The 13,109-nt window shown below is 35.9% G+C and overlaps 1 protein-coding gene across 1 annotated transcript in view; it reads right to left on the reverse strand.

The window, feature by feature from the left end:
• Positions 1-13,109, reverse strand: part of XRN1 (5'-3' exoribonuclease 1) — a 146,920-nt gene that overhangs the window by 60,477 nt on the left and 73,334 nt on the right. The window contains exons 24-25 of the mRNA XM_054575090.1: positions 10,949-11,064; positions 10,249-10,395 (exon numbers count right to left, since the gene is read on the reverse strand). Of these exons, the coding sequence (XP_054431065.1) occupies positions 10,249-10,395; positions 10,949-11,064 (263 nt within the window). The remainder of the gene's footprint in view (positions 1-10,248; positions 10,396-10,948; positions 11,065-13,109) is intronic.

The following is a 13,109-nucleotide window of genomic DNA, read 5'->3' on the forward strand; positions in this document are numbered from 1 at the left end:
ATACCTACTATATAAGGTCCCTCTCCCAAGATCAGGAGATGTAGAACGTCTAATTAATATACAGAAACAGACACAGGGAAGCAGCCAAAACGAGGACCCAAAGAAACATGGTCCAAATAAAGAACCAGACAATACTCCAGAAAAGAACTAAGTGAAATGGAGACAAGCAATCTACTAGATACCAGGTTCAAAACATTTGTTATAAGGATGCTCAATGAACTTAGGAGAGTAGATGAACTCAGTGAGAATTTTAATAAAGCATGGGAAACTTAAAGAACTAGACAGAAAGGAAGACTACAATAACTGAAATGAGCATAGAGTAGATGGAATCAATTGCAGATTAGATGAAGCAAAAGATTAAATCAGCAATTTGGAAGACAAGGCAGTAGAAAACACTCATCAGAAGACAATTTAGAAAAAAAAGAAAAGAAACCACAAGGATAGTTTAAGGGACTTTGGGAACAATATAAAGCACACTCACACCACATGGGAGCCAGGAGGAGAATACAGAGAATAAGGGAATGAAAACCTACTTAAAGAAATAATGACCAAAACCTTTCCTAACCTGGTAAAGAAAACAGACATGTGAGTCCAGGAAGCACAGAGAGTCTCAAACAAAATGAACTTGAAGAGACCTACGTGAAGACACATCATAGTTAAAATGCTAAAAGGTTAAGGACAGAGAAAAATCTTAAACGCAGCTACCTATTACAACAGAGCTCAAATAAGACAGCCAACTAATTTCTCAACAGAAACTCTGCAGGCCACAAGGGATGAAAGTGATGAAAAGCAAGAACATATAAGCAAGATTACTCTACAAAGAAAGACTATCATTTCTAATTGAAGAAAAGAGCTTCCCAGAAAAGAGGAGTTTGCCAACACCAAACCAGCATCGCAAAAAATGTTAAAGGGAGTTCTTTAAAAAAATAAATTAATTAAAAAAAAGAACAACAACTGTTCTGGCCAGTGTGGCACAGCTGGTTGGAGCATTGTCCTGTGTACCAAAAGGATGGTCAGGGCACATGCCTAGGTTGTTGGTTCAATCCCCAGTCAGTGTGTGTACAGGAGGCAACCAATTGATGTTTCTCTCTCTAAAATCAATAAACATATTTTTAAAAATTAGAAAAAAACAAACCCAGCCTTGGCAGGGTGGCTCAGTTGGTTGGAGCATCATCCCATACACTGAAAGGTTGTGGGTTCAATTCCTGGTCAGGGCATATATATAGCTTGTGGATTTGATCCCCACTCAGAGTGTGTATGCGAGGCAACCAACTGATGTTTCTCTCTCTCTCCACAACCCCCTTTCTCTCACTCTGATATAAACAAAACCTCAGGTAAGGATTAAAAAAAAAAAAGAACAAAAAAGATAAAACATATGAATAATAAAATAACTATATATCTATCAATAATCATTTTAAATGTACATGGATTAAATACTCCAATCAAAACACACAGGGTGAATAAAAAAGACCAATATACATGCAGTCTACAAGACACTCATTTCAAATTGAAAGACATGCACAGAATGAAAGTAAAGGAATGGAAGAAGACATTCCATGCAAATGGGAATAAAAAACAAAGCTGGGCTGGCAATATGTATATTGGAGAAATAGACTTTAAAACAAAGGCTGTAACAAGAGACAAAGAATGACGTTTCATAATGACAAAGGGATCAATTCAACAAGGGGATATAACCCCTGTAACATTTCTGTACCCAACACTGTAGCACCTAAATATATAAAGCAAATACTGATGGACATAAAGGGAGAGATCATCAATAATACAGTCGTATCATGGGACTTAAACACCCCGTGACATCAATGGATATATCATCCAGACAGAAAATCAACAAGGAAACAGTGGCCTCAATGACAGGTTAGGCCACATGGACTCGACTGATACTTTTAGAACATTTCAACTCCAAGCAGCACACTATACTTTCTTTTCAAACACACGTGGAACATTTTTCAGAATACATCACGTGTTAGGTCATAATAAAAGTCTCAATAAATTTAAGAAGAATAAAAACCATACCAAGCATCTTTTTGAACCACAGTGGTATAAAATTAGAAGTTAATTACAAGAAAAAAACTGAAAAACACACTCACACAGAGGCTAAATAACATGCTACAAAACAATCACTGGGTTAACAATGGAATCAAAGAAGACATCAAAAAGTATCATGAGAGGAATGGTAATAAAAATACAACAAGTCAAAAATCTATAGGTCAGAGCCAAAGCAGTTGAAGAGGGAAATTCAGGACTTTTGAGACTTCTGGCCAAGATGGAGGCATAGGTAGATACATTTTGCCTCCTTGCACAACCAAAATAAGAACAAAAAATTTAAAAACAAAAAATAACCAGAACTGCAAGAGAATAGAACTATATGGAAGTCTGAAAACCCAGGAGCTAAAGAAGAAACATTCATCCCGACCAGTAGGAGGCGCAGAGATACGCAGCCTCTGTGGAGAGGACACACTCAAGGCGGCAGCTGGAGGACTGGGCAGTACCATATTTGCATGCACATAAACCAGGAGGAATGGCTGGGGAGCAAGACAGACCACACAAGCCAGGATTCCAGTGCAGGAAAAGAAAGCCTCAAAACCTCTGGAGGTAAAAACCTGTGGGGGTTGCTGCGGCAGGAGAACTCCCAGCCTTACAGGAGAGTCAGTTGGAGAGACCCACAGAGTCCTAGAACCCATCAACCCAGGAATCAGCACTAGAAGGGCCCAATTTGCTTGTGGGTAGCAGGGGAAGTGACTGAAACCTGGCAAAGAGCCAGGCAAGAAGCATTGTTCCATCTCCAACCCCTCCCCAACAACAGTATCACAATGCAGCGACCCGGGGTTGCCCCAACATAGTGAATGTCTAAGGCTCTGCCCCCTCCCAATGTGGCAGGTTGCTGAGACAAAGAAATATGGCACAAATGAAAGAACAAATCAAAGCTCCAAAAACAGAACTAAGCGATGAACAGAGAGCCAACCTATCAGAGGCACATTTCAAAACAGTGGTAATCTGGACGCTCACTCATTTGGCTGAGTATAGTTGCAAAAGGGAGGAAAAAGTGAAGGCTACGCAAAGTGAAACAAAGAAAAATATACAGGGAACCAACAAAAAAGGGAAGGAAACCAGGACTCAAATCAATGATTGGGAGCAGAAGGAAGAAATAAACATTCGACCAGAACAGAATGAAGAAACAAGAATTCAAAAAAACGAGGAGAGGCTTAGGAACCTCTGGGACAACTTTAAACATCTGAATCATCGGTGTGGCAGAAGGAGAAGTGGAAGAGCAAGAAATTGAAAACTTATTAGAAAAAATAATGAAGGACAACTTCCCCAATCTGGCTAGGAAATTAGACTTCCAGGAGATCCAGGGAGCTCAGAGAGTCCCAAAGAAGTTGGACCCAAGGAAGCACACACCAAGGCACATCATAACTACATTACCCAAAATTAAAGATAAGGAGAGAATTTTAAAAGCAGCAAGAAAAAAGGAGACAGTTACCTATAAAGGAGATTCCATAAGACTATCAGCTGATTTCTCAAAAGAAACCTTGCAGACAAGAAAGGGCTGGAAAGAAGTATTCAAAGTCATGAAAGACAAGGATCTACATCCAAGATTACTGTATCCAGTAAAGATATCTTTTAGAATGGAAGGGCAGATAAAGTGCTTCCCAGATAAGGTCAAGTTAAAGGAGTTCATCACCAAGCCCTTATCATATGAAATGTTAAAGGGACTTAGATCTAAGAAAAAGAAGATAAAAAAACTATGAACAGTAAAATGACAACAAACTTATAACTATCAACAACTGAACGTAAAAACAAAAACAAACTAAGCAAACAACTACAACAGGAAGAAAATCACAGAAATGGAGACTAGAGGGGAGGGGGAGGGGGGAGAATGGGGGAAAAGGTACAGGGAATAAGCAACATAAATAGTAGGTACAAATAGGCAAGGAGAGGTTAAAAATAGTATAGGAAATGGAGAAGCCAAAGAACTTATATGTACGACCCTCGGACATGAAATAAGGCAGGTGGGGGCGGGGGGAGACCCTGGGGGGTGGGGTAGTGAAACGTGGAAGGGAATAAAGGGGAGAAAAATGAGACAACTGTAATAGCATAATTGATAAAATGTATATTAAAAAAAGAGGGAAATTCATAGCAATATGGGCCTATCTCAAGATAAAAAAAATCACAAATAAACAATCTAAACTTACACCTAAAGAAACAAGGAAAAAACAAACAAGTGAAGCACAAAGTAAGCAGAAGGAAAAAATAGTAAGGATCACAGCAGGAATAAATAAACTTGTGTCTAAAAACAATACAGAACATAAACCAGTAGCTGGTTCTTCGCAAAGATAAATAAGACTGATAACACTTTCACCACAGTCATGAAAAAGTGAGAGAAGACCCAAATAAAGTGAGAAATGAAAAAACAGAAATAACAATTGACACCAAAGAAATACAAAGGATGATAAGAAAATACTATAAAAAATTATATGCCAACAAACTGTACAACCTGGAAGAAATAAAAGTTCCTAGAAACATACAGTCTTCCAAGACTAAAGCAAGAAGAATCAGAAAATTGAAACAGACTGACTTTGACCTATGAAATTGAGTCAGTAATCAAAAAAACTTCCAAGAAACTAAAGTCTTACACTGATGGCTTCACAGGGAAGTTTTACCAAACATTCAGAAAAAATTTAACACCTATACTGCTCAAACTAATCGAAACTGAAGAGGGGAGAAGGCTCTCAAGCTCACTTTACAGCATTACCCTGATTTCAAAAACTACATAAAGACACTAGAAAAATAGAAAATTATAGGCCAATATCCCTGATGAACATAGATATAGAAGTCTCAACAAAATATCAGCAAACCAAAGTCAGCAATATACTAAAAAGATATCATACACCACAAATAAAGTGGGATTTATTTCTGGGATGCAAGGATGATTTAAGATCTGCAAATCAATTAATGTGATACAGCACATAAACAAAATGAAGGAAAAAAATTATATGAGCATATCAATAGATGCAGAAAAGGACTTGACAAAATCCACCATCCATTTATGGTAACAACTCTCAACAAAGTGGGAATAGAGAAAACATACCTCAACATAATTAAGGCCATATATGACAAACTGAGAGCTAACAACATACTCAATGAGGAATAGGTAAAACAGTTTTTCTTATGATCAGGAACAAGAAAGTGCTGTCTACGGTCACAACTTCTATTCAGCATAGTACTAGAGGTCCTAACCACAGCAATCAGACAAAGAAAAGAAAAGATAGGAATGCAAAATTGGTAAAGGAAAAGGAAAAACTGTCATTGTGTGCAGGTGACATGATATTACAAGTAGAGAATACTAAAGATTCTACCAAAAAAGTATGAGAACTGATAAATGAATTTAGCGAATTAACAGGATATGAAATTAATATTCAGAAATTGGTTGTATGTTTAGACTCCAATAATGAACAATCAGAAAGAAAAATTAAGAAAATCCCATTTACAATTGCATCAAAATATAAAATACCTAGAAATAAATTTAAGCAAGGTCGTAAAAGATCTGTTCTTAAAAGTTATGACATTGAAGAAAGAAACTAAGAACAGGAATAAAAGGAAGCATATACCATTCTCATGGATAGGAAGAATTAATGTTATTAAAATGTCCGTACTACCCAAAGCAATCTATAGAATCAGTGCAATTCCCATCAAAATACCAATGTCATTTTTCACAGAACCACAACAAATAATCATAAAATGAACATGAAACCATGAAAGACCCTGCATAGCCAAAGCAATCTTGAGAAAGATCAACAAAGTTGAACGTATCATATTATCTGATATCAAACTATCCTAGAAGGCTGTAGCCATCAAAACAGCATAGTACTGTCATAAAAACAAACACATTAACCAATGGAGTAGCCCAGAAATAAATCCAGGCCTACATGGTGAATTATTCTAAGACAAACGAGGCAAGAATATCCAATGAAATAAAGACAGTATCATCAATAAATGGTGTTAGGAAAACGACATATGCATGCAAAAAAATTGCAACTATACCACTTTCTTATACCAGACACAAGAATAAACTCAAAATAGCCTGAAGATTTAAATGTAAGAATTGAAACCATAAGACTCTTAGAAGAAACCATAAGCAATAAACTCTCTGACATAGTTTTTAGTAATATTTTTTTAATGTCTCCTCAAGCAAAGGAAACAAAAAAATAAACAAACAAATGGGACTATGTCAAACTAAAGAATCTTTGCACAGGGAAACTATCAACTAAACAAAAAGAGAACCTACTGAAAGAGAGAAGATATTCACCAATGATAGGAATTAACATCCAAAATATTTAAGGAACTCATACAACTTAACACCAAAAAGAGAAACAATCAGATTTAAAAGTTGGCAGAGAACCCAAACAGACATTTCTCCAAAGAGGACATACAGATAGCCCACAGACATAAGAAAAGATGCTTAACATCACTAATTATCAAAGAAATGCAACTTAAAACCACAATGAGATATCACCTCACACCTGTCAGAACGGCTATGAACAATAACTCAGCAACCACTATTGGCAAGGACTTGGAAATTGCAAATTGATGTGGCCCTATGGAAAACAGTATGGGGCCATAGCCAAAACTTAAAGAACAAAATTACCACAAGACCCAGAAATCCCGCTTCTAGGTATTTATGCAAAGCAACTCTAATCACTACTTTGAAAATATAAATTAATTCCTATATTTATTGCAGCATTACTTAGAATTGCCATGATATGAATGCAATCCAAGTGTCCATCGATAGACAAGTGGATAAAAAGCTGTGGGACATACATACAATAGAATATTAGTGAATATTACTAGGCCATAAAAAAGAATGAACTCTTATCATTTGCAACAGCACTGATGGACCTAGATGGTTTTCTGCAAATAAGTCAGACAGAGAAAGCCAAATACGACATGATTTCACTCATAAGTGGAATCTAATGAACATACTGAACTAACAAGGAAAACAGAGAGAGGCTCATAGACAGAGAGCGGGATGACAGTAAGGGCGGGTGGGGAGGTTAGAGGTGGAAGGATTGAGCAAAAAAGGAAAAAGGACTCATGGACATGGACAACAGGGTGGTGGTTGCTGGGGACGGAAGATAAGAGGAGGGAAGATAATGGAAAAATATACAGTAAAAAAATTTTTTTAATTAAAAAATAGAACAAAATAAATAAACTAAGAAAATAGGTAAGAGAATAAAATGATGGCTGCCAGGTGGGAGGGGACTTGGGAGTCTGGGTAAAAAGGTGAAGGGATTAAGAAGTACAAATTGCTAGTTAAAAAATAGCCATAGAGATGTAAAGTACAGCATAGGGAATATATTCAATAATTTGCAATAACTGTGTATGATGTCAGGTGAGTTATGGACTTGATCTAAATTATGTAAATGCCTAATCACTACCTGTACACCCAAGAGTAATATAATACTGAATGTCAACTGTAACTGAAAAATGTTTTTAACTTTTTAAAGACAACTAAAACAACTTTCTAGGGAAAAATACATACAAAATAAAATCCCAAGTGTTTTATTAAGGTCAATAATCATAAAATTAGTCTGCAAAATTGCTACACAATTTTCTAAATCTTAGTTTCTTTATCTCAACCCCAGCATCCCAGGAACCACACGTTAGGAAGCACTACTGTAAAATCCTACTGCCATTTGGGAGGCATTGCTATGAACTCCTTAATCTAAGACAGTGCTTCTGCCTTTGAAGCTGGGACTTTCTGTAGTTTTATTTACTCACATATCTTTCCAGATACCACTTCCCCCATCCAACCCAATTTAGAGTCGGAGCAAACCATTTCACTCTCCTGCTACTCACAGAAATCTTGATTCACCCTTGAGATTCTTACCTCATTTGTAAAAAACAAACAATTTGCTCAAATAATATAGCAACTGTGAAACTTTGTATCTTCTAACAATTTCTCCCTTTGGTTCCAAATACTTCAATTCCGTTTTTGTTTTTTTTTTAATCACTGTTTATAACAAATGTACTTTGTGTCTAGAATTACAAGGGAAAACTATTAAAAGTATCATCGGGCTGCTATATAAAGACTTACACCTAGACAGGGGGGCACACAGTTGCTGAAGGGCAGTGTTGGCCTTTCATCTGTCCCCTCTGGTTGGTGTAGGGATGGGGTACGTGGGTGGGTGGGCGGGAGGGCCCTGTTCCTGCACAGGTAGCCAGAGGAGGGGCCAAGGAGCTGCTGTAGTCCCAGCTCACCGTCCTGGTCCCCAGATCAGAATGCCAATCCACTGTTCCCTCAAAACAAATGCTCAGAGTAGTCATTTGGCTAGATCTGTTCCCGGACAACTGCTGTGGTTGGAAAGCTCTTCTAACAGGGCTAAGAGGGGTGGGAACCAAGCAAATGGGCGTTCAGTGCAGCAATGGTTGAGGTAACTAACAGCTCCTGCCCCAATACTGCTAACATGAAACGATGTTGGTATTGGAAAGATGAGTAAATAAGAACACCAAATCCGATCAACATTATTTTTTGTACGTTGGTAATTCTGTAGAAATCTGCACTTCGTTAAACTGGGAACAGAAGAGTACCTGTCTGTTGGTGGCTTTACTAACGATTACTAACAGTAACTAATGTCTTGGTAGGTTTCTCAAACCAGAAAAACATTTTTTAAACCAATTCTCAAAAACAAGACAGGGTTACACATTATGATAAAGACAATCTCTTAAAGAAATTGTGTTGAGAACACTGGACAGATACACACACACACACACACACACACACACACACACACACACACAAATGAAACCACACCACTTTTTACAGCACATGGAAAAATAAACTCATAGTGCATTAGAAACTAAAATTTAAGTCTCAAAACCATAAAACTCCTAGATGAAAACACAGGCAGTAAAATCTTTCACATCACTCTCAGTAATGATGTTTTTTTTTTAGTATGTGTCCTTAAGGAAGGGAAATAAAAGAAAAAATAAGCAAATGAGATAACATCAAAATAAAAAGTTTTTGGATGGAGGAAAAAAATTATCAACAAAACAAAACAACAACTCATCTAATGAAAGAAGATATTTGCCAATGATAGATCCAATAGGGTGTTAATATGCAAATTGTATGAAGAACTCACACAATTTAATACCAAAAAACCCAAACAAGTCAGTTTTTAATAGTACAGAAGATCTGAACAGATTTTCTCTAATGAGGACATATTAATGGTCAATAAACACATAAAAAGTTGTTCCACATCACTAAACATTAGGGAAATGCAAATTAAAACCACAGTGAGATGTCACCTCACACCTGTCAGAACGGAAAAAAGAGAACTTTTGTGCACTGTTGGTCTGATTGTAAATTGGTGCAGCAACTATGGAAAACAGTATAGAGGTTCTTCAAACCTGCTATGTGACTCAGCCATCCCATTTCTGAGTATTTATTCAAAGAAATCCAAAACACTAATTTGAAAAGACATATGCCCCTCTATATTCAGTGCACCATTATTTTCAATAGCCTAGATACAGAAGCAACGTAAGTGTCTATTGATAGAAAATGGATAAAAAAGATGTGGTACATACATACTGTGGAATATTACTCAGCTATAAAAAAGAGTGATGTCTTACCATTTGTGACAGTATGGATGGACCTAGAGGGTATTATGCTAAATGACATAAGTCACGCAGAGAAAGACAAATACCACATGACTTCTCCTATATGTAGAATCTAAAATATAAAATAAACATACAAAACAGAAACAAGCTCATAGATATAGAGAACATTTTGAAAGTTGCCAGATGAGGGGGGTGCTGTGGGTATGAATGAAAAACAGGAAGGTATGAAGAAATACAAATTGGCAGTTATGAAAATAGTCTCGAGGATACAAAATATAGCACAGGGAATACAGTCAATATAATTGTAAGAAGTATGTATAGTGTCAGGTGGGTATTACACTTTTGGGGGTTGTCACTTTGAAAGTTATATAAATCTCTAATCACTATGTTGTACATCTGAAACTAACGTAGTATATTGCATGTCAACTGTAATTAAAATTTTTTTAAAAAATTAAATAAGTCTCTCTCAATGCCAAAAAAATGTATATGTACACATGTCAAATTTTCCTAAAAGAAATATTTTTCCTCCAAAACTGCTATCAGTAACGTAAAATTATTATTACATTGCTATGTTTCTGGATGCCCAGTAGCATCTTGTTTGGCACTTACCTCTCTATATACTCTGCAAGAAGTTGTTCTGCGGCAGATGAATACATCCACTCATTTCCGACTTTCTTTGTATATCCAGGTACCTCTTCATTTTTTTTGTTGAACTTCAGATTCAAACCCACATTTGCTTTATGGTCTCCATGAGGGCTAAATTTAAAACACACACACATACACACACACACACACACACGCGCGCGCGCACACACACACACACACACGCTTTTAAATTTTGTTCGAAGAACAAAAGGTTTTGCTTTCAATTCTTAGGAAAACTTAGTTTTGATTATCTTCTGTATTTTAGTTATCAGTTATTTCCAAAGTAGCGGTAATTTTAAAAAATAGGGGAAAGGCTTCAAAATCCAAGTTAACAAAGCATTAACAGTTAACATATATTATGTAATTACAGAAGAGAGTGAAATAAGAAAATGCAGGGAAATATATTACTGAGATTCACACACATCTTGATACCTTATTTCAAGGTTCAATTTGTTAGCTGCTAAAAATAACAACGGTCTTTTCAACCACCTATAACGTGTCATTTAGATAAAATATCACCATCAGAGGATTTTATGCATAATTTTTAAGGACAAGTCAGAGCAATTAATGAAAGAAAATATATACTGAAATATTAACCATTTTATCTTTATCATTCAATTTTTTTCCTGCCATTTTTAAGTAAATTTCTTTAACATAAACTTACTTTCTCCTAGATCCTCTTCCAATAAAAATACTTCCTGTAAACCTTGAAACAAGGTATCCACTCACTCCAAGGCGACTGGCCAACACATATCCTGGGTTGTACTTTATAGAATATTTCTTTAAATATAAAAACAAAAAAGTCAATTATAGAAACACAAAGCATTAAATGTTATTTCTTTATGTTTAAAATTGGAGGTAACCAAGACAAGATTAATCATTGGATTGTGGCTATATAAAAATTCTCAAAAGTAAGTGATCACTTCCCGTTTTTTTAAAAGGATCTATGGGCAGAACTTTTCTGCTCCTCCTCCTCCTTAAAGGATAGAATTCTCGAGGACCAGTAAAAGGAAAAGGAAGTATACAGTCTGTGAAACTGTCTCAAGAAATAAACTCTACTTGAAACACTAAATAGGGAACACTGCAGGTAAGAATTATATTTTTCAAAAATTAATTTTTATATCCCAAGTAGGGCTTAGTAAATTACCTGGGACAAAATGAGGCCTTGATAATTATTATAATCAGTAAAACATGAGTATTTCATCAAAATAGCTGCTATTGATCAAAATTAAAAGTATCCTTCATATATGGACATATTGTTTCCCCAAATATTTACAATCACATGAAAATAACAAGTATGTATAAGCTTATAATCAATACAGTCAATAAAATGTAATCTTAAGGGAAAAAATCATGCAGATTGTCAACTTTTTTAAAAAGTATCAGATCACATAATTTTTAACCAGGAAGCAAATTGAAAATCCAGTACCAACTACTACGGTAAGCTACCATATACTTCTAACATAGGTACGTAAATGATCACATTTATTTTATATGGCTTTCATGTACTATACTCATACTAATAGAGAAATAAAATAAAGAAATGTACTGTATTTACATGAATTATGTATTTTATATAAACATTTATATGAATATAAGGATATTTTATCACCAATACAAAACTTCCAGAGATTGGTAAGGAATTAATTCAGCCACGATTATTAAAGATACTATTAAAATACATTAATAGGCTAGCTGCCCTGGCTGGTGTGCATCAGTGGACTGAGCGCCGGCCTGTGAACCAAATGGTCGCTGATTTGATTCCCTATCAGGGCACATGCCTGGGCTACAGGCCAGGTCCCCAGTTAGGGGCGTGAAAGAGGCAACCAGTCAATGTATCTCTCACACACAGATGTTTCTCTCTCTTTCTCCCTACCTTCCCATCTCTCTAAAAATAAATACAATCTTTAAAAAAAAAAAAAAAAAAAGGCTAGTAAAGAATATGAGTTTCTCCATGAAGAACCTTACCGGATTTAGAAACAATACAGACAAATCAAGCATGCTTTCCAGAATAGATAGTAAAAATTAAGGTAGGAGTTATATCTATCACAGATTGTACCACTTTTCTAATAAGGATTTGGTCACAATAATTGGCACAGGCTGCTAGAATTCAGTGTTCAGGAGCCAGGGATGCCAACTGTCCTGCCAGATAAAGGACATAACTGTCCAGCCCAAAATACCAATAGAAATCGTTTTTGAGAAATATTTGGTTATAATATAATTAAAGTTAATTAAAACCACACAAATATCCTAGAACATGTAAAATAAACAGCTTAGAGCATTAGAGAAGAGAAAGAAGGCTTCAACAGAAGTTAGAGGTACTTAAGAAAAATTAAGTATCTTGAAGAAGGCCTATCTAGCAACACTGTACACTAGAAGTGGGCAGACTCCTTCAGGTCTAGAAAAAGTCAGGCATGAAGGAATGAATTAAAGTTCTTTCACATTCACTGACTTCCAGAACAGAACTCCAACTTCTTTACCTCATGGGACACTCACCTGGTTTCCTGACTGTTTTCTGGATTCTTCCCCAAAAAGAGGCCTGATGGTAAGATTTTAGGAACTTTTCTGCTTTCCATAAAGTTTTCTCACAAGTATGCTAAATGTGTAATGCCTTAAATTCATTCCACAGGATATAAAGTTTTGGGTTTTACCATAAGAGAAAATAAAAGTAGCAACAGCTGGCCACTTGTGAATTAATTTTAGTCAAGTTAATTATCCAATCAGTAAGAAAAATGACAGATATCAGCATCCTCACCCTATTCTAACAGGGAAAAATAAAAGGAGGCCAATAAACATCTTTGGAGAAATATGTCCTGAGGAAGGAC

Source organism: Pteronotus mesoamericanus, unplaced genomic scaffold, assembly GCF_021234165.1.
Source record: "Pteronotus mesoamericanus isolate MK-2021 breed Mesoamerican mustached bat unplaced genomic scaffold, CSHL_Meso_final contig_27, whole genome shotgun sequence".
NCBI lineage: Eukaryota > Metazoa > Chordata > Mammalia > Chiroptera > Mormoopidae > Pteronotus > Pteronotus mesoamericanus.